The sequence below is a fragment of the Vanessa tameamea genome, chromosome 9, assembly GCF_037043105.1.
Source record: "Vanessa tameamea isolate UH-Manoa-2023 chromosome 9, ilVanTame1 primary haplotype, whole genome shotgun sequence".
Lineage (NCBI taxonomy): Eukaryota > Metazoa > Arthropoda > Insecta > Lepidoptera > Nymphalidae > Vanessa > Vanessa tameamea.
In genome coordinates, this window is record NC_087317.1 from 11,860,001 (window position 1) to 11,882,804 (window position 22,804).

The window sequence follows — 22,804 nt, forward strand, 5'->3', positions numbered from 1 at the left end:
TTCGAGGTCTAACCTATCTTCACGATTCAGCTCTCGTCTCGCATGGAAACTTGACGTCTAACAACTGCTTGGTAGATCGCCGCTGGGTGTTGCAGATCACGGATTATGGACTACACACTCTGAAAAGTATGTTTATTGTTTATAACTAAAGCGTCTATATTATTTTTTAGTATTATGTAGTCACTTGTATTTTTATTTCTGAGAGTGTTTTTATTTTTAGTAGAGTGTAAATAACGTGAAGGTCAAATGGTTTCAATATACCTAAAAACCTACTTTTAATTGTTTCACAATTTGATACTTTTGCATTTGTTGAACAATTATAAAAAAAGGATCCGCTAAGTTTCTTTCGCCGTTTCTTCTCAGGTGTCTTCCCGAAACAAGCGGTAGATTTTTTTCTTGACAATCATGACTTTGAAATGTTCTGGACATTATTTGTGGAATAATTTTTGGCTAAATTTTGGCTCATTTGGCTTGGTTTTATTTTATTTATTGAAAAAATATAGGTATATTTTTTAATAAATAAATCAACCATGTCAATAAAGGCTTGGTAATAGTTAAAAAATACAATCGTATTTAGATTTTTGAGTTATTTCAATTTTGCCAAATAGTAAATAAAAATTAAAAATATAAAATAAATTATACAGAAAAAGAATACCAAAAGCTGATTTAAAATTACAACTTAAACGTACATATATAATATGTTAATTTCATAATTTATGAAAATTTATTATTTGAGCTTCAATGAATAAAAGAGTACTTATTCTGTAAAACCATATTTCGTATAGTTGCTGAATATTAATGGCCTTATGCTATAGCATAATCCGAAATTCCAAGACTTGACTTGACCATAGTCTTGGAATTTAGGATTCAGAATAAATAAGATAAGAAATTAAATAAGGAATTGAAATAGTAACACTAAACTACATTTTATTTATTAATAAGTTATTATGCTATGTGAAAAAACTTTGAGAAGAGTATATATAAATATATAAAACTGAGAAGATTAATATGACGACCTCCGTGGTCGAGTAGCGTGTACACCGGTTTTCATGGGTACGCCACTCCGAGGTCCCGGGTTCGATTCCCGGCCGAGTCGATGTAGAAAAAGTTCATTAGTTTTCTATGTTGTCTCGGGTCTGGGTGTTTATGGTACCGTCGTTACTACTGATTTTCCATAACACAAGTGCTTTAGCTACTTACATTCGGATCAGAGTAATGTATGTGATGTTGTCCAATATTTATTTATTTATTTATTTATTATTTATTATATTACCCTTAAGAGACTTGTTAACTGTCTGTTAACATAGTATGTACATTAATAACAAATATAATATCTATAATATATTTGTATGACCACCAATTACATTGCTCTCTTAGGTAAAACAACATTATTATAGTAATGGCAAGCAGAATACCTTCATAAAATAAATGAGGCTGTATTTGATTTGGTATGGGTAAATCCTGTTCAAAGTTAAAAATGAAATTGTGTATATATAAAAATCAAAAACACTTTGATTTCAACTCGTAATGGTTATTTAGACAAGAATTTGATAAATAATTATACTTTATATTATAGTATTTTCTAGCAAATTTTTCGTTTTGTGTTTATAAAGATAACAATTTTTCATCTCTCTTGATGTAGATAATGACCACATCTGTTGGATGTCATTCATACCTCAAATATATATAATACTAGCTGAAACTGCGACTTTACTTGCGCGAAGTTTATAAATCACAAACTTCAAAACCCCGTTTTACTCCCTTAGGGGTGAAGTTTCGAAAAAAAATATTCTTAGTTGATATCTACACCCTATAAGGAACCTACCTGCCAATTTCAAGTTAATAGGTATTATAGGTAATTTCTGAGATTTCGTGATTAATCAGTGAGAGGTATTTCGCTTTTACATATAGTTTTGTTTCTTAAATCGATCGCTGCGGCACTGTTGAGACTACAGGCTTACAGAAAAAATAAGCACTTTGTATTATTTCTCATTTTAGAGTTAAAATATCGATACCGTATTGTCCAAAATAATATGTACAATAAGGACAATGCGAAAAAAATAATAATAATCATAAACTATAATTAGTAGTGCCCAATATAGCTGTCTATGAAATACATAAATCTAAGGTTCGCTTATCTTCATTCCTACTTCGATTGGAATAGGCTACACACAAGCTTACTTTGTACCGACAGCTTCGACACTAAAAGATCGAATTGAGCTTGTGAGCCAACTACAGGCTGATAAATTATTCGACGTATAAGCAATCAGACTATCTATACAAGGAAATAATTACAGTATCTAGGTTAGATGATAAAAGCTATTTCAGTCTCAGCCACGTGTTCAAGTAACCGCAAACTACTGATATTATAAGACGAGGAACACGGATAAATATATTGTTATTTTTCAACCCTTGGCTGAAGGATCGTTTTGCATTATCGCTTTCAACGGTGATAGCATTTCCTTTCTAAGACTTTATTTTTATTTTTAGCCTGCTTACGAGAATTGTGTAAATTTATTACAATTATGTAGAGCAGACACTTTGTTATTTGTTTTTATAGGTGGTTGTGCAGACACTGAGGACGCGCTACGCATGGAGAAGCGCATGCTCTGGCGAGCGCCAGAACTCCTTCGAGAACCGAACCCACATCCGAGAGGGTCACAGAAAGGGGACGTGTACTCATTTGGCATCATCCTATATGAAATATTGGGGAGGAATGGACCATGGGGCGACACGAACTTAACCAACGATGGTAAGACAAAATGGTTGATATTTATTAAATTGTTCAGTATAATATTTTATTTCTGGATTTAATACAGGATTTTTTTGAAATAATGATGATGATGAAGACGTGTTGACTGATTTCGGTCATGGCGATCAAACTCAAGGAAGAGCAGCTAACTAAGTTGGACATATTATAGTGCACAGGTGTGTGCACAAACACAGGTGAACTCACTATTTCTCACTCCCATAATCCATTGGGATGGCAGATCCTACACGATCGGAAAGAGTCCAGACGACAGATCAGCTGCTTTAAATGCTTTTCGAGCCACGGGAGTGTACTCACTTCCAACTTCCAGACTGTGTTGTTACTGACAATTTTTCGGCATAAAACCCAATAAATTTTGTCGATTCTTGGTTCAAACCTCACGATTTGAACCCTTCCTTAAATCTGTGTCCTTATATTAAGTCATTAAAATAACGAGGCAGTATAAAATAGCTTATAATGTAATATAATAGGATTAGAAATTGGGCCACCTGATGATAAATGGTCAATATCTAACATACATTGCAGCTGCTGAGGTGTATAAGAAATATGAATCATTCTTTACATTACCAATACGCCGCCAACCCTGAGAACTAAGATGTAACTCTCCTTGTGCTTTTAGTAACATTGGTTCACTCTCTTCTAACTGGAACACAACAATACTAAGGATAACTATTTAATTGTTATATGTTGTTTGTTGTGTGTTAATTTTTTTAAATAATAATAAATTCACATTCTGAAGCAATAGTCCCTTGTTTTGCTACGTGGTACAAAATGGGAAGCACGAATTCACTTTATAAATGAAATGTACCGGAGTCCATCTGCCTGTTTCACATGCACGATGATTAGGTACTTATTCTAGCTAACTGTAGCCTAGGTTGATGACGTTTTGTATGGTTCGCGTGTGATGTTGTGAAGTCAAATAAAGGTTTGACCTTTCTTATTAAATGTACTAAAGTAGTTCCTGAGGTAAGGGCCAACAACCAATCAATCTCTAGCTTCATAATATACCTAGATATAGACCTTCACGGAACATTAAAATAATTATTCCATAATATGTATTCGGAATAATTACAATGGCTACAGCATATGTAGATAATGAAGATGATTTCCTCCTGACCAATTTACACAGAACCTCGCGATATGATCGTGGTGACTTTATATTGTGATTTAAATAATCACCATCTAAGTGGTGTTTATAGGTTAAGTCATTATTGTATTTCAAACGACGTAACGTGACATGCTCGTAAATCAGTTTTGTTATGATTTATGTAACAGCTGTATACCATTTGACCACGTCAATATTGTCGTATGCCTTTATCGCTTTTCTGTTGATTGACACTTTTCAACCATAAGATATACGTATAATCCATATACCATTGTTAAAGGCGTCCAATTAAAGTGACTGAAAAGTTTAATATTAAAATGACGGTTTGAAAATTTGTTTTGTATTTTAATTTCAATATTATAATCAACATAAACTTCTTAAATACGACTTAACATAAAGCGGACATTGATAATTTTTCACATTGTTTAATAACTGTATCTCTCACAATTCACAATTTTTAAATTAAAAAAGCTAAAGTTTGCTAACTTTTGTCACGAGCTGGCACGCAGATTTCGTTTTAGGAGTAATAGCGGAAGTTAGATATTTCATTTTTTATTTCACATAGTTAACTCACAAATGGGTCACCGATCAATGTCTGCTTCGATTAAAAATAAATAATTTGAATTTACTCTACGTTATAAACACTTTAGTGTATAATTGTATATACCGTTGATTTAACTACGAACGGTGATTTAACTCAAAAATAGATTATTATTAATAGATATTTTTATAATTGAACTTTAATTAGCTTCGGTAGATTATAATCTACCAAAAAGTAATGCGTTAAATTGTAAGCAGTATGTTACGGTTCACAATCTTTCGACAGTTCAAAATCTCGCGAGATAGATTATAATCTAACGGTATATACAATTTTACGGTGACATATATAAGAATTCATTTCCTATCTCACTCATGAAATGTTAACGACCCTCTTACGTTGATACGGCATTTTTTACACGTATCCTTATATTGTAAACTTTATGATTATTAAGTCAATGTCGCATATTACATTCTAACATTTCACGCTCTTGTTTTGCGGTGTTTCGAGTTTCTCACAGAATACCTCTACTAGTACATTTGGTAATATGCTTTTAGAATCGATTCGAAAAATTTCGAATTCAATTTAATCAGTCATTGTCGATTGTATAATCTTAACGTCGATTAAGCATTCGGGAACGTGCTGTTTGTGTTAAAAAAAAGAAACTATATAAAATCCATGATCAAATGTCGTAATAAAAGCTAGACTCGACTCTTTATATGTAAATGCTCATGTGATGCAACAGAGGTCGGGAAGCAATGTTTTATTTACGATCGATGTAAAAAACGAATATTGAAAGAATTATTCACAACATATGTATTTTGACTAAACATTAATGTATAAATAAACTATTTTTAGGAACATTCATATGCGATCTATGTTTATAAATACCGTAAAACTTTCCTGTCTTCCTACTAATTCCCATCAGTGATTTGTGTTTGCACGAGCCGGATGTATTTTAAATACATCATAAATCAAACCCAACCTATATATTGTATAATCAAAAGTTATACGACAGTGAGTGAGCCAGTAAATAGCTAGTATTATTTTATGATATTATAATAAGAATAAGAAAATATTTATTCAGTAATTCATAATTCATTTATTAATTGTACGGAAAAAAAATAAAAAAAAAAACACCTCGACAGACATTTGATTCCGTGTCAGTTTTCAAGTGTTTGTTTTTTTTTTTTGTTTAGCTTCGTTAATTGCGTCTTTGTAGAGTCAAGGCTAACTAGCACTTTAAAAATATGACGTAGGAAAAGAAATTTATCAAATAAAGCAAAAGTCGCTGTGACGACAATAATCACTTTTCCTCTTTCCACCAAAATTATCTGAAAAATCTGGTATATTAATAGCATAAACCGATTTTTGTACCAGTGATTATGTGCAGCTATCGGCACAGAAAAAATCGATTATCGGTCTCATTTTCAAGAGGTCCAGCCGTAGATGTGCAGAAAATTAAAGAGGATTCTTGATTGCAATTAACTAAATTAGAATTAGATTAGTCCAGCTCTCGACCAATTATATCGCTTTCTATTTTTATTATTTCTTATCTATTTTCCTGTTATGGTTGGAATATATACATATATGCACGTTGTAACTGTTGTAACTTTCTCAATTGCAATCCTTGTCGCTGTACATCCTTATTTTGTTTAATAAATAATGTTCAGAATAAATAAAATATCTATTCAAATTATAATTGAATGTCATCTTCTGAAATAACGGAAACATTTGAATTCGGAAGCTTGCTGTCAGAATATCAAAGTTGGGCGACCTATTTATATATCCAGCATACCCTAAATTCTAAAACCTTTCTATACTGATCTATCAGTTGTCAAAAACATATCATATCGAATGCAAATTGAACACAATTATTAATAGTAAAGTACCGATATAACAATAGAACAAGCGGTCCAACCCAACTTCGTTTAGCTCTAATAAAAATATATTAAACATATTCTGGCACACATCGATATACCAACCAATCAGTTTCATCAAAATTTGGTCTAGACGCATAGGAGGAGTTCAGAGAGAATTATAATTATTACATATTGTTGTAATTGTAATTAATATTCCATCAATTTTAACTCTCAAAATACTATACTGTTATTGCAAATTGAATGCATTATTTACGGCCCTTATGAAAGTTCAAAACAGGTTTTAACCGGCTTGTAGCTCATTTCAAGGTCAAATTAGAGCATTTAGACACGAATACATAATAACTTTTTACTATGATAACAATTTGTGTAATATTTTTTTTGGAACTTGTGTTATACGATTCAGACACAAATAAAAATAATAAAATATATCTCTCTTCAAACATTTACTTGGTCAACCTTACGCTTAAAATATACGCTTACTGTTAATACATAAATAACTAAATTAAAAAAAAAACATCAATACATTTCTCCTTTAATATTGTCTATCAATGCTAAAGCGCGTCGTTTGAAAATTTTAAACTGCGATGCGTTCATTTCATTCAATTCTGGTACGAGGCAGTTCAAGAATGAAACCACCGGGTCATTCAAATGATGCACTATACGTCCACTCACCGGTCGTTCGGTTCTCACATTGCGTTCTATGTAATTTATAATATTCATATCAGTCTCATCAAGGCGTCTTTTTTTAGTAAATTCATTCACATAGGATTCACTGCTCGATTCGTCGAATTCGTGTTTAATTTCAACATCATTCAATGTTTCGATTGAATCTTTGAATGAATCATTCTCGGTCTCTTTAGTTTCAGATACTGTTTGTCTTGATTCGTAAGGCACTGTTGAGTCTGTCAGTATATTTTGTTTTATATGGGGAACTAAGAACTGCATCTCGTCGAATAAATAATATGGTTTTCTTTTGCTTCCTGGTATCGAAACAGCTTTTAAGCATCTCATGAAAACTATTCGTAGTTTTTTCCATTTCTCCTTACACGCATGAACTGGAAAAGAGTTAAAAAATTTAGTTAATTTATTTATATTTCTGACTCTACATAGTCAAGGAGCTCGGCTTATCTCCTAGGTTACAAGAATGAAATTGTCCTAGCGGCGTTTTATACTAACCGTTTTAGCCTTTGATAAAACGCGAATTAAGTTCGTTTTTCTTAATCATAACCCAATGGGATAGCAATATAACCGGAGAGATCATACGCAGCACCAATGGTGTTACTTACTTTCACCTTTCACCTTCGGGTGCATGGGAGGTAATTCTAACTTCAATTGCATCTACAGCGTCTAGCTAGTCTCTAGACCAACAAGATACTGGTCCCTATCTTACTTTTATTACTTCTTGTATTGATAATATAATAACACTTGCTTGCTTGTCGGATCGGAATGAATTTATTTAAAAATGTGTCTGTATATACACAAAAACTTAAAATAGAATTAATCAATAAGATATTACAGTGTGTACTTCAAATTTGTTCGCCCTAAGAAAACGCTTACATTTCTACTAATAATAACTAATACAATTTGAAAATGATAAAAATTTACATTCGGCCAATTAAAAGTTTTACATAAAAGTTGAAAATATTTTAAAAAATTAAATTACAAATCGAATATTAGGTTTTTCAACCAATGACAATGACTCAGTATCGTATCGTTACGTATGATTTGTAAGAGCGGGACGGGTGAGCGCCTATATGACGCGCTTGCCCGTTCTGGCGTGATATACACGAAATGCAGTATTTAGTTTGACTTACTCGGAGCGAGTCTCTGGACGTCGACGGTCGCATGTAATTATAATGTAAATTCTGCAGTTATAGAAACTATGTCATATTGACGGATAAGAAAAATCTGTAGAATAGATCGTATTTTCCTGAAATTATGACGTACACACAAAGAACAAACAAATTTCTTACTCCTGTTTCCCGCAAGACAACGCTAGTAATTATTTTATGGGACAATTTTGCTTTTACGACAGAATAACGTTAGGATTTTGTAATTATGATGTTTATATAAATTGTTACGGAACGTGTAAGTCGTGAGTGCTTATTATAAAACTAAATTTAAAGATGATCAGTACAAATAAATAAAATTGTAGTTTACGTCTGTGGTTACAAGATTTTTCAAGTTAATATGACTATTTAACTGTTCTAAATTAAAACTTCTTTCCGTCATGATTAATCTTAAAAATGGGAAAAAATACAAACCCATAACTTGATTATTGTTATGGGATAAGTTGCAGTGTTCCTAAGTACCATGTTTCCATGTTACCATGTATGAGTCAATCAAAAGTTATATAACACCATCAATATAACATATCAAGCAATCAATCAATCAATCAATCAAAATATACTTTATTCAAGTAGGCTTTTACAAGCACTTTTGAATCGTTATTTAACAAACAATATTAAGTAAAGCTACCACCGGTTCCGAATGTAAATTCTATCTAGAAGAACCGGCAAGAAACTCAGAAGTTACTCTTTTTAAGCATCTAAAAATACAGTCATGTTAGTTAATTACAATTATACATGTATGTTATATATCCTGGCTGGAAGTCAACGAGCATTAACTCCACGCTTTTTTATCATCTACATATATAATCTTGTATCGAATAATGTGCCTTCTTTACCAAAGTATTTTTTACAAATGATTTGAATTTATGAAACGGCAAAGCTAAAAAAAATATAGTTAAAAATATAGCATATGTAGCTACATACTCGTATTTTCTTGCCGCAATATTTATATATTTAGTATAAACAAAAATTCAGGCATAAGATAAAACAGCGTCGTTTTGTTGCCGTTATAATAGATTACAAATCATATTACACTAGTTTATTGGGGATAAAAAGAACCCTATGTGCTATTCTAGACTGTAATCAAAAATCATTCAGATCTGATCAGCTCTTCTAGCGAAATTGACCTTTGAATATACATATATTACTAGTAAGAAGTATATGAAACAGACGTGGATAAAACCGTGGAGCACAGCTAGTATTCAATATCATTCGAAATAGAAAACATAAAAACAACATGTCGATAGTATTTAAACAGCACGTCATTTATTTTGTAGGTACTTTTGTATCACTATTGTCTTGGAGCTTTACTCGTGCGTTCGCTTAGTCGCTTAGGTATTCGATTCAACCACAGAATAACGTGTTCTGACGTAATACTCCTAACGTATTGTTACGTATAACGCATTCCAATGGCACGAGTAGTAACGTTAAAAAAAACCTAAGTAAAATGACATAATTGGTCGAGATCCCAAAAAATATATTGTACACATTTTGGATTAGTGAAAAAACAATCGTTTTAAAAGTCAGTAATGTAATGAAAGTCCCTTATGTGGCTGGCAAACAGAGAAAGCGAATGGTAATGGATTGATGTTATATCTCCGGCGTACTTGAAAGGCTATTGTTTTGTCTTCACACGAGAATCATATTGCCAAGAGACATTGTTATTTCGACTCGATTATCCTTGTAATAGCGTAAGGTGCGATAACAATTACCCTGTCTCAATGTCATTTTGATACAATGATTAATATAAAAAGAGCAAATACGTTTCTAATATCAAAAATGTTAAGTAAATGCCTTTATACTCGAATGCATCTGTCGTGCGCCTGCTGCTCCATAAACAGCTACGCAGGACACTATTTATAGAAATAAATTTAAAGAAAATTAAATTGATTTCTATAAATAATAAAAACTCGGCACTTAGCTCAAAGCACTTATATTAAATTAAATAAATGGGAATCCGATGAGCGGGGTGCGGGAGGGGTCACCGGCAGGGCGGACACTTGAACAATTTATTTTGATGTAGCCTCAGTAGCTCATCGGTAAGGTGATATGAAAGTTTTAGACGCAGACAATACAGATTATTGAAAACAAGCGTTAATATTATATTATGACCGATTTCACCCTCAACGACTCTTAGCTACGAGCTTAGAAGTTATATAAAAAATACTTGTTAGAAATTATTAGAAATGATTATAAAACAAATTTAAATTTTCTATTCTTAATGGCAAACCACCTGTATAGTTGTGAGACGTCTCAGGTTATCTCTGGATAATATGCTTGATCTCAACTAAGTTTGTTGACGTCCTAACAAATAGACAGCCCTTTGACAGTCCTCTGGGACAACTCCTGAAAGTAGACCACTACGTAACAGACAAAGTAGTGTACTAGTGCGTTCGTCCATATAGATGCACTCTCTGCTTGCTTACTTTCATAATAAAATATTGAGTTCATTACGTTGTCACAGCAACCGAGCTGGCTGTGAAACATCTTCAAATGTTGGCCACTTTTGAACTGCAAACATTTGCCAACCTTTGCCAACAATTTTAGTGGATATGCACCATTACAAAATCCCTAATATAAGCGGTATAATATAATGAATAATTCCAGTTGATATCAGGCAGATGCTGAGGTTCCGTAGACATGCAAATTATCGAAAACAAAGTTATTAGTGCAAACTTAGTAAATGTATATTATTTGCTGGTTTTAACTTATACTAAGTATACCGCAAGTATTGACAATAGTAGGTAAGTTTTATAAACTAAATATATTAAAACATATACATATGTATGTTGGTCGTACGCGTGATGTTGTGATTCTAGTTGTTGTCGGAACTTTGGGAGTAATATTAAAGTGGATATAAATAGTTAAGTGTAATAGTTTTGTCTTATAAATTTTAGGTGTATGTATTATTCATGTCTTATAAATATAATATTATTCGTAAACTGTTTGTCGTGCATAAGATCGTAAATCTACAGTTATTCATCTCTACTTCGGCCATTTGAATTCACCATTGATTTTTTCTCTTATTTGTATCAACGGTAGGCAGATGGACAAATAGTCACCACGCCATAGACATTGGTGCCGTAAGAAATTTTCATTTCATACCTCGCCATTGCGCCACTAACCGTGGGAACTAAGATATAATTTGCCGGTAGCTACACCGACTCACTCGCCTTTTAAACCGTACAATAATACTTAGATAAGAATATACGATGAGTGGGTGGTACCTACTCAGTCGGGCTTCCACAAAGCCCTACTATCAAGTGAAATAACTAAAATACAAGTAAATGTACTCTATTGCTGTGATTCACGAAAAACTGACACATCATTATAGCTTAGCATTTTATATTTCGTATTCTCAATATAGATATATTAACAAAAAAACATTGTCTGGATTTTTACGATCAAGCCGGTGCGATTGTATGTTAGAACGCGCTATTTGAATAATTCTTTCTGCGTTAGATAACGCGTTTATACGAGTAAATTTATAGGCTATCTAACTTACGCTAGACCCTGAGAGCAGTTACCATAAATGCCAACTAAAATGTATGACACTGCATACGTAACCAAAATTTAACAGAAGTTTAACCGAGAGGCATCGCTTAGATCTTATCATAATTTTAATGAACTCACTCAATACAAACCCAAACGGATTTTTGTTTTTAAAGTAAAGTATTAATGGCTCATTTTAAGAAATTACTGATATTACTTTTCACCCCTAGATATAAAGCTAATACTTATATTAGGAGTGGGGACGACAATAGCTCAAGGGGTCGGGATCGAACCTGCAACTTTTTACATAGGTAGACGGCCTCTTGCAATATATAGGCATAATAAGCCAAATATGCCATGATAAGCCATTGCGCAATAGACGCTTAGTTTTTTATTTGTTATGCTTTTACTTTTTTACTGAGCCGAGATGGCCCAGTGGTTAGAACGCGTGCATCTTAACCGATGATTTCGGGTTCAAACCCAGGCAAGCACCACTGAATTTTCATGTGCTTAATTTGTGTTTATAATTCATGTCGTGCTCGGCGGTGAAGGAAAACATCGTGAGGAAACCTGCATGTGTCTAATTTCAACGAAATGCTGCCACATATGTATTCCACCAACCCGCATTGGAGCAGCGTGGTGGTATATGCTCCAAACCTTCTCCTCAAATGGAGAGGTTTTACAGGCTGTTTATGTTATGTTACGCTTTTACTTCTTAACTACGTCAACTGATCATTGTGCAACGAATTGCTTACACGTAGTCAAGGTTATAGAAAATGACATGGAGTACCTTACAGCTACGATATCCCCGACGGACGAAGCCGCGCATGGAAGCTAGTCATTATTTTTAAAAACCGGACAAGTGCGAGTCGGTCTCGCGCACTGAGGGTTCCGTGTAATAATATAATTCTGATCGACTAACCAGATTTTTAAATATTTAGACTTTACAAAAGTTTTACTTTTAATTTAATTATTTTTTTAACTAATATTATTAATTTTCCTTTTAAATTACAAGGCTCGATATTGAGTTCAATTGGTTTTTGGATTTTTTCCAGTACTTTTGCTGCAAAATATACCTTGCCATATATGTTTGTATCCACTAGAATCCCCAACGCCGCCGCTTGAATTATAACTATGATAATTTGCATATGTACACAGTTTTTAAATAGGCGTTATAGACAGTACAGATATTTATAGTGATTACATAATTTACAAGCATTTGTTTTATTATAAAATATCGGTATTTTTTCTTTATTTTAATTTAATAATAAATTGTAGTATCGTTTTTTAATATTACTCAGTATTTATTTTTTGATTATTATTATTATATTAGCATTTGAAAGAATTTAAACGACATAATAACAAAAAACGACGCGATTAAGACTTCGCTCAGTCCGATACTGATAAGATTCATATTTTACTAGGCGTTACCCGTTTCGCTGGGCATTCAATTAAAAAACCGGCCAAGTGCGAGTCGGACTGGCGCACGAAGTGTTCCGTGACATCATCTATAAAAACGCCAAAAAAATCATGACATTTTTTGTTATAGCGGCAACAGAAATACATCGTTTGTGAAAATTTCAACTGTGTAACTATAACAGTTACTGAGATACAACCTGATGACAGACGGACAGACAGACGGACAGTGAACTCTTAGTAATTGGGTCCTGTTTTACCCTTTGGGTACGGAACCCTAAAATAGGGTAAAGGATCAAGGGAATTCAAATAATTAATGCTTTATAACCATATACAGTCGATTCCGCGTCGATTATTTATAATTTCATATTGATACCATCAGTGATTTTTATGGGATTGACGGACAACGAAAATAAAAGCAGTAAAATATGTTTACAAAAAAAGTAAACGAAACCATCCATTATAGAAATCGTTATAAAAAGCTGTAAGTATGTATATATTCTACCTTGTACAGACGAAATGTTAGTTATTTCAAATCCATTATGTGTTATGTGATCACACACAAAAACACAAACTTCTATATTAATAACAATTTTATGAAAACGATTATTTGATACGACGCGAGCGCCAGCTATTGTATTTTGGTAGTACTGCGCAAGTGTCAACAACAACTGGTCAATAACTTAAAAGCAAGAATCGTATACTAACGACAACGAAACAAACTAATCAACATATTTTTTTTATATAGGTGTGTGGAGATAAAAATACTTCTTTCGTACAATTAGTACAGTCATACGGCGGCTTCAGTATAAAAGTTTTTATGTATTGTGTATAGAAACGTCCACTGACCTGGCATTTTCATTTCTTTACTGATTTTAGACCAAGCATCCTCGGTAATGTCCTTTCTCGAATATGATGGTAAATCGGAATTGTATAAACAAGAATATTTTTCAACTTCAGTGACTAATTTTAAATTTTTAAGCTGTTCTTCCATTGTGAAACTACGTCGAAACGCCGCGCGGCCTCCGACGAGACTGATACGAAACTGGTTTACGATGTTGTGGCAACCTTCAATGCCTGTGTATAAAAACTTTTGTTTGTGTGTGTGTGTGTGTGTGTGCGCGTGTGTGTGATGCAGTAAATATATGTATAGTTCATTCACCTCCTATTATTATTGGATCAATTTATTGGTACTTTTTTACTTTTTTAGATTCTTGATTGTCATCTTCACTAGACAGTCATTTATATGATTACTTTATATTTATTACGAGTATTGTATGTCCGTGTTCTACTTGGTTATTAACCCCCCACTCATCATATATACTACCGCCAAACAGCAATACCTTAGTATTATTGTGTTCCGGTGTTTGAAGGGCGATTTAGTTATCACGGTTGAAGGCGAATTGGTGATGTAAGGAATGGCTAATATTTCTCACAGGGTCAATGTCTAAAAGCGGTGGTGACCAAAGGCTATTAGATGGCTATTAATGCATTCATCTCAGGACTTACCAGTTACATTTGAAAATCATTTTTGTTAGATAGCCTATTTATTGCAAATTAGATTATATGAATTCTTTCTATGACCCATGAATTGATCAGTATTGATATATATTATTATGTATACGGCTATATATAGTACTACAGTAATATGGTAAAAATAGTGAGAAACATTGAAATTGAACGCATAAGTAAAGGAAAACTTGTCCCACGTACTAAGTCCCACCCGTTATTACAACTTTAGTTTAACAAAAAAAAAACACTTTTATTTTTTTTAATTCTATACAAAACTAAAATTATATATTAACATAATATTAAGCTTTAAGAACTTTTTAATCGTTTCGTTTCAAATTAAATGTATAGTTATTGCCGAGAATCGTAGTAGTTACCACTTTTCCACCAATTAAATTACGTTATAGTTACGTTGACTGCCTCTTTGATATTAGACCCACGATGTGTTGGGTCGATAAAAGGTTTTTCTGTCCAAAAATTCTCAATAAAAACCCGGAGTCTAGAAGTTTGAAAGTACTTGAAGCTGGTCTCCCTTGACCTTAGATTGGCCGCTGTGGCCTAAATTGATCAGGACATGCATGCGTGAAAATCAAAGATTAATTTTAAAAAAATATATTCATATTTAATACATATACCTATATATATAAATGTATAGTAAATTACCATTCACTGATTAATCACGAAATCTCATAAACTATAACACTTAAACACTTGAAATTTGGCAGATAGGTTCCTAATAAGGTGTAGATATCCATTAAGAATTTACGCAACTACACCCTCAACGGAGAAAATAGGGGGTGGAAGTTTGTGTTTTATAAATTTCGCGCGGGTAAACCCGCAGGTTCAGCTAGTAATAGATACTAAAGTTGATTGGCCAATTAAATTATTAATATTGTGTACCCTGTACGACTAACAAATGTGATGTGTTTAGATATAGCCAAGTAAAAAAGAAATGTTTTTGCGTTTATGTTAGTTATAAGTAAACAGGGCTTATGAAATCCTACAGAAATCATTGGTAGAGTACGTCAACCTATTGGAGGAGTGTTATTCCGTCCTCCCCTTGGTGGCCTGGCAGCTCGACCATCTGTGCTCGCTGTCTTAAAATCGTGTTGGAGTGAGCGGCCAGACAGGCGACCAGATGTTCGTCTAGTCAGACTGCGCCTTAAGGATATGCATGCTGGAATGTACGTATGATCTTATTTTGAGCATTGTAATGTTTATAACTAGTAATATCAAACATTAAAAATATTATGCACGATATAATGTTAAGTACGAGTATGTTCAGTATACTAAATTTAAATGTTTATTTTAAGTTAAAATGTAGAACATTTCGAATATTTCATCAACAACCATTTTAATCATTGCTGAATATGCTTTATGTGTACAGACTTTTAATTATCCCATAATAAGTTAGTAGTTTTTAGTAGGTAGAATATTCATTAATTATTTATAACATCATTAATTATAACATACGCAATGTATGTAATCTACGAAGACGCTGAATTTTATTTTTATAACTTGAATTCTATGCCATTTATAACAATAATTACAAAACATATCCATATCCTTGATAACCTAGTTTATTGATATTCTGATCGATATCGAAACAATTTCGTTGTCAAAAATCAAGTCCAAACCTTATTATTAATTTTATGAATGGTCCATTGACTTTGAATTTAATAGTGCTTTATTTTCTATTGTTTATTTATATTCTGGACCAATATATTTTCATTAGTGCGTACTTATAGCCATTTGTAGATTGAAGATCTCTTAACGATTTATTTGTACGTTGTCTGCTAAAGATCGCTCTTAAACACAATTTGTAATTACTTTTATATTTTATTACTGTACCGAGCTTTCGTGTTCAAAAAAGAATTATATTCTTTTGTATAGGAAAACAAATATCTTCGATAACATGTTGTCGATGATGGAGAAATACGCGTCTAACTTGGAAGGCTTGGTGACCGCGAAGACGGAACAGCTCATGCAGGAGAAGAAGAGGACAGACGATCTGCTGAATCGAATGTTGCCACGGTAAAAAAAACTAATTGCTATTGTTACCAGTCAATTTATGCTTCTTTAGACAGCCTTGTATGTTTTTACAAGTTTTTCTATGTGTGGCCCGTGATATAAGGTGTGAGTTAAATGACGATAACTTTATCGAATCAGATAATTTGAAATAAAATTTTGATTGTCTTGATGATTTGAGTGAAATTAATATCCTATAGAGAGAAACCGTCTTTCGGAAACATTGAAATGAAACTCCTTCACATTCATTATCCAATTCAGTAACTTATTTAATTTATTTAAAATACGTTTAAAACATTTAAAATACGTTTAAAATACGTTTAAAATTGTGAAAATGGAAATATAAACCTCTAATATAAATCAAATAAATAAGCATGTTACTAGAGAATGTTTATATTGAAAACGGGAACCGTATGAATACCTACAATTCAAGAACCACTAACGTTCAACTCTCAAATTAAATTCCACAAGCAAATGTTTCGCAATTGATTTTAAAGAACGCACATTTACCTTACATTTAAAATGAGGTTTCTGCATCAGGTTACACAAGTCGTTAAATGAATCGATTCCCTTATTCGTAAATTGTTTCGATTCGATTCCCAGGACGGTTGCAGACGCGCTGAAGCGCGGTGAGCCCGTGCAGGCGGAGAGCTATGAATGCGTCACAATTTACTTCAGTGATATCGTCGGGTTTACGAAGCTTGCTGCCACTAACACACCTATGCAGGTACGTACGTTCAATCACAAGTCGGTCAGTGTTCCAATAGGATGAGAAAAATTCTTAGTGGCTAGTTTTAGAATATTTGGATCGTGATCGAAGCAAGCAGGCAAGCACTCATTAGTTAAGCAGTTACCGTGTTTTGACTAAATTTGTTTATGCTATGGTTATGAAGAAATGAGAAGAAATAACAATTGAAGACCCAGCTTCAAGTAAATAGGAACGTCAAAAAATTTAATATAGTTTACAATATTTATTTTTCCAGTTTTTGTTACAATCATCCATTATGTTCCGCTTTTCAACCCAGATTAACAATTCCCATGTCAAATTCAAAAATATTCTTCCTCTACTTTTATTATAAAAATGTCAAACCAAAAAGTATTCATCACATTTATATAATTCTGTGATTGAATATAACTCAATAGCTAAAAGCTATACAACCTTAAATGATTATTTATAAATATTTTATATAAAATAATTTATAGGCTTACACAATATACATTTATCATTTTGTTTTACTGCTAAGTCTGGCTCGAAACTTACATTGCTCGTATTGTATTCGGTGGTAACACTATAATATTTACAAGATTATCGTATTAGTTCTATACATTTACAAAAGCCATTGTGAGCTATGGCTCGAAACGTCTCCGCAGCTAGTTACAATAAAAAGTTTAGACAACTAAATAACATCGGGTCACTCATATTAAAACTTCTCTATACAGAATTTAATCCAAGTACTTACTCTCGATATGTAGGTCAGGCACTAAATGGGGATGAAAATTGAGAGATATAATTTAAAACGACGATTATTTCGTACTACGAACTAAAAAATAAAATATACTAGATACTGTCTGCGGTTTTGCTCGCGTGTGAGGGAGAGAGACAAGTTAGATACACATTAACAGCCTGTAAATTTCCCACTGCTGGGCTAAGGCCTCCTCTCCCTTTGAGGAGAAGGTTTTGGAGCATATTCCAACAAGCTGCTCCAATGCGGGTTGCTGGATACACATGTGGCAGAATTTCGTGCCTCACGATGTTTTCCTTCACCGCCGAGCATGAGATGAATTATAAACACAGATTAAGCACATGCAAATTCAATGGTGCTTGCCTGGGTTTGAACCCGCAACCATCGGTTAAGATGCAAGCGTTCTAACCAATGGGCCAACTCGGCTCATCAGTTAAATACGCTGTGACTTTTTCTGCACCCCCGTATAACGTGTATGAGTTTTCATGTTGTTAGGCTAGTCAGTTAAAACGTAAAAGCGGAGCAAACAAAATCACTTTCGCCTTATAATACGTATTAGTAACGATTAGGTATTTTCAGTTTCGGCACGATTTCCAACAAAATTTTATTAAGGTTATTTAGCTTTAAAGATAATCTCCTCTTATCGGAAGCGTTTTTAATAAATCTTATTAAGTTCACTGTAAACTCAAATTTGATCAATAAAAGAAATAAGTCTATTAAGTCCTCTTTTAGAGAAGAATTTTTGAAGCTTGTTTCCTGCCTGTTGGTTTTCATCCGAGGTTATCTCACGATATTTTCTTTCGCCGCCGAACACATGAAAACTCGAGGCAGATCTGAACCCAAATAATAAACCCTGGTCATCTTAGCTCACGAAATGTGATACACATATTTTTATTCTCACGTACAATATACAGTTATTAATAGCTTTATTTTAATAATTTAAATGGCAACTAATGGTATGTGGTCACTACTCATTAAACATCGATATTTTACTGTAAAAGCTCGAACTACGGGAAATCTTGAGATTTTCCAGTAAAACCTAAGATTTATCGATTATGAATGGTAAATATCCATAAAACTTTGAGATTCGAATTTTTACCATCATTCACTTGGTAAATCTTAGGATTTACATGTTAGGTTAGGTTAGGTTGGAATGGTAAAAGACTAAGTCGTCCCTTTATAATAAATACTTACATTTACCAACTCATGTCGGTAAATCTTAGGTTTTACTGGAAAATCTTAAGATTTACCTTAGTTCGAGCTTTTACAGTGACAGATACAGTAAGAAGTATCAATAACCCTTACATCACTATTTAATGCATATTTTAATGTAGTCACCTTCCTGGGCTACTTCGAGAATTGTTCGCTATTCCTGTAGTGCAACATATGCCATTAAAGCTCGTTTGAAATGATAACTCTGTATTTCAAACATCCATAAACGCTTTTATCTAAAAGTCATTTGAATAAAGGCAATTGTTAAATAATTAAAGGCGGAAAGGCGATATTGAGGAAAAAGTTTTGGGACGTTATCAAAATAGGAACAGTCAAGTGGGTCTTAATGAAAATAAATATAAATATCAAGTGCTGATTAATCCGCTTACTCAAAACATCGTTGTAGCTAGCAGGATAAAGGCCCAGTTACGGCGTTACATTGAAAAATTGGACCCTTGTCAAAATAAAATAATATATTCTTTATTCAAGTAATAAAATAAAAGTACTTATGAATCGTCATGTTACAGTTCAGTGTTGAATTAAATGTAAAATTACCACCGTTAGAACGCGTGCATCTTAACCGATGATTACGGGCTCAAACCCAGACAAGCACTACTGAATTTTCATGTGCTTAACTTGTGTTTATAATTCATCTCGTGCTCGGCGGTGAAGGAAAACACCGTGAGGAAACCTGCATGTGTCTAATTTCAACGAAATTCTGCCACATGTGTATTCCACCAACCGGCATTGGAGCAACGTGGTGGATTATGCTCCAAACCTTCTCCTCAAAAGGAGAGGAGGCCTTAGCCCAGTAGTGGGAAATTTACAGACTGTTAATGTAATGTAAAGTAACAATAATATATATTTTGGTATTGCTAAATATATAATCGAATTATTTTTAATACGGTTGATAAAGATATCATGTCAAATTAATTACGAGTGTTTTAGTAGTTGAACCGTTACACGGACAGACCGATACTTACTAGACTAGATACATTTTATTTTCAAAAATATTCCATGTACAAACATGATTCGATATCAGATATCGTTTCATATAATATGTTTTGATCGTGCGTTGTGGATTGATTTGGAAATTGGACTTTCATAAACATGTTGTTTGATCGAATCACTTAGTGACAAGTTCAGTAAAGTTAACTTAATTTGGGATATTTCTGTCATAAAGGACGAAATGGAAAATGAACTGATGAAAAGTAATTGACTTCAAAGACTAACTTGGTACTAACTTGTTTGCATTATTATTTGTTTAATTTGGCTCGATAGTTGAATTTTGTGCTTATTGTAAATTGTGTAATATTAAAAAAAATAGAATTCCATTTTTAAAACTACATAATTACTCTAAGTACCACTCTCGCAACTAATTTAGTACTTCTGTTCCGGACGAATTGCAAGGGTCACAGAATAAAAATGTATCAAACACTTGCTTAAGTTTGAACAACCAGTAAATTTCTACTTGTATTTATTTTTTGTTTACCTTTTTAAAGCTGATGTGACGTGGGCTATATTTGTAATATTTTATCTGAAATAAAACTGACTTACTCTGTGATTTTACTTAATCGTAAATATTAGTGAAAGTCAGATAAAATAGAGATGTTACAATGTGTCAAAGACTTAGAATTTTAAGTTACAATATAAGAATTCAACGCTAGAAAAGTCTATGTTAATAAAGTTTGTGATGCTCAGATGTACGCGGACAAATTTGCACTTAAAACTTTGCCCGCGACTGTGAGATAACTTTTGCCATTAAACTGAGATATCTCACAAATTCTTTGAAAACCCTATCTTCTGGGGTACATCTATTTGCTACCGTACGCTAAGTTTCTATGAAAACATCTTAAATGACAACTAAAATCATAATTTTCATTTTCTTGCTAACTCTTTTATAAGTGGTGAATTCCGACAACAATTCTTACCAATTCTGCTTGGGAACGCTTTTGTAAGTGTGTTAAGGGTTTCTCCTACTAAATAAGTTATGAAACACTAAATACTCGATAGTATTGATTGATGTGTTTAACCAAATTTGGTTGAGCCAACTCGTGACACATCCACTTATTGAGATGAACTGTACCCTGACTAGTGCGGCAAGTGAAACGAAAGTTTTAGTGGATAAGGCAACTCTCTTTTCCGCTGAAGGGGCTCCCACTACCATGCCTTTAGAGCACGGGCAGAGCACGCCACTAGAGCGGCAACTAATGCGTATTTTAAAATGATTCTAATTGAGGACAGCCATCGCACGGACTTTAATTGATAAAAAACTCACAAAACCCGGTTCAATCAAAACCCGGTTCAATCAAAACCCGGTTATCTTTTGAAAAATTTCCATTCATTATAAATAAGGGTGGCTCTTTTCTTCTTATTAGGAACCACGACGCTTTATGTCTAAATCGTTTATAATTACCTGCAATAATAAATATAAATATTTTTACGAACATTGGCCATTAGGTTTTATTCATGATGTGTTTAAAAACTTTTTGTAATATTATTGAGTAGAATGAATCAATTAGTATTTTCAATAAGTCTGGATTATTTGCTTTATACCATAGATTGTTAAAAGTATTAAACCACCCAGTTAAAAGAAAACAAAAAAACTAATTAAACTGACCATAATGAGTTTCTTTATTGAGAGAGCAATGAATATAACTTTAATTAAGGACATAAGTAATTCCAAATACGATTTCGATTCGTTTACGCTCTGACATTACTATATACGATAAATGTCACATTTCAATTATTGAACGTTTTTGTGTTTTCATTTTTAACAGATAGCTGCGGTTTTTCCAATGTTTAAGCTGGTACAGCATATTTATGTATAAGTCTTTAAACTATATTTTAAGAAAGATATAATTTGGAAAGAGAGACAAATATTTCATATATTAATTAATGTGTGTCTACATTCATACATACATATATTCATCACTCATCCTGAGCAAACGTACACGGGTCTTAAGAAACATCCATCAAATCCACTGGCAAAAGAGCAATGTGACACAATTTGTCCCCCAGCTTTAAGACATTTAAAAGTATTACAATGCTGGAATACAAAGAGCGTAAAAGTCTCTAAATTATGAGTAATGATGGCAGGGTTTCACAAGCAATCAAATTGATCAATAATACATGTTATTTTTACATTTAAACAAGTCTACAGAGTCCAACTGATCCAGTTGAAATTTAGTAAGTTGCTGTGGTGGGTAATGTTTTCGGATATGGGATGAGTTTTAGCATGAAAAGGCATTGCAATATATTTTAGACAAAAGCTTGAAATAAAAATAAGACTATGATCATTACAGTCAATTTATTTGAATAGGCCATTACTAAATTTGTATCAAGCGAAAGCTTAAATAAAGGCAACTAAATCCAAGACAATAGACAACAGAAAAAATATTGCAAGTCGTAAACGTGGAAATGCTAAACTGGAATGAACGAGACTTTTGGGATTTTATTATTATAAAACTACTAGATTTATTCTTTCTTTATTATTTACGTTTATCGTGATTCATCTCGTGGTGTAAAACAATCTGCA

The 22,804-nt window shown here is 32.9% G+C and overlaps 2 protein-coding genes across 2 annotated transcripts in view; one reads left to right on the forward strand and one right to left on the reverse strand.

Moving 5' to 3' along the window:
* Nucleotides 1-22,804, forward strand: part of LOC113394043 (guanylate cyclase 32E) — a 145,870-nt gene that overhangs the window by 116,570 nt on the left and 6,496 nt on the right. The window contains exons 13-17 of the mRNA XM_064215736.1: nt 1-126; nt 2,561-2,752; nt 15,570-15,747; nt 16,457-16,597; nt 17,195-17,318. The exon at nt 1-126 is cut by the window's left edge and continues 172 nt beyond it. Coding sequence (XP_064071806.1) covers nt 1-126; nt 2,561-2,752; nt 15,570-15,747; nt 16,457-16,597; nt 17,195-17,318 — 761 coding nt within the window. The remainder of the gene's footprint in view (nt 127-2,560; nt 2,753-15,569; nt 15,748-16,456; nt 16,598-17,194; nt 17,319-22,804) is intronic.
* Nucleotides 6,754-14,072, reverse strand: LOC113394042 (uncharacterized). Its single transcript, XM_026631213.2, has 2 exons — nt 13,904-14,072; nt 6,754-7,351 (listed from the first exon to the last, which is right to left on the reverse strand). Exons 1-2 carry the CDS (start codon nt 14,046-14,048, stop codon nt 6,813-6,815), a joined length of 684 nt encoding a protein of 227 aa, XP_026486998.2. The 5' UTR covers nt 14,049-14,072; the 3' UTR covers nt 6,754-6,812.

Coding starts and splice junctions, on each gene's coding strand:
- LOC113394042 (XM_026631213.2), bottom strand. CDS start 14,048: ATGGAAGAACAGCTTAAAAATTTAAAATTAGTCACTGAAGTTGAAAAA. Junction 7,352..13,903: donor TAAAGAAATGAAAATGCCAG/GTCAGTGGACGT, acceptor ACTCTTTTCCAG/TTCATGCGTGTAAGGAGAAA.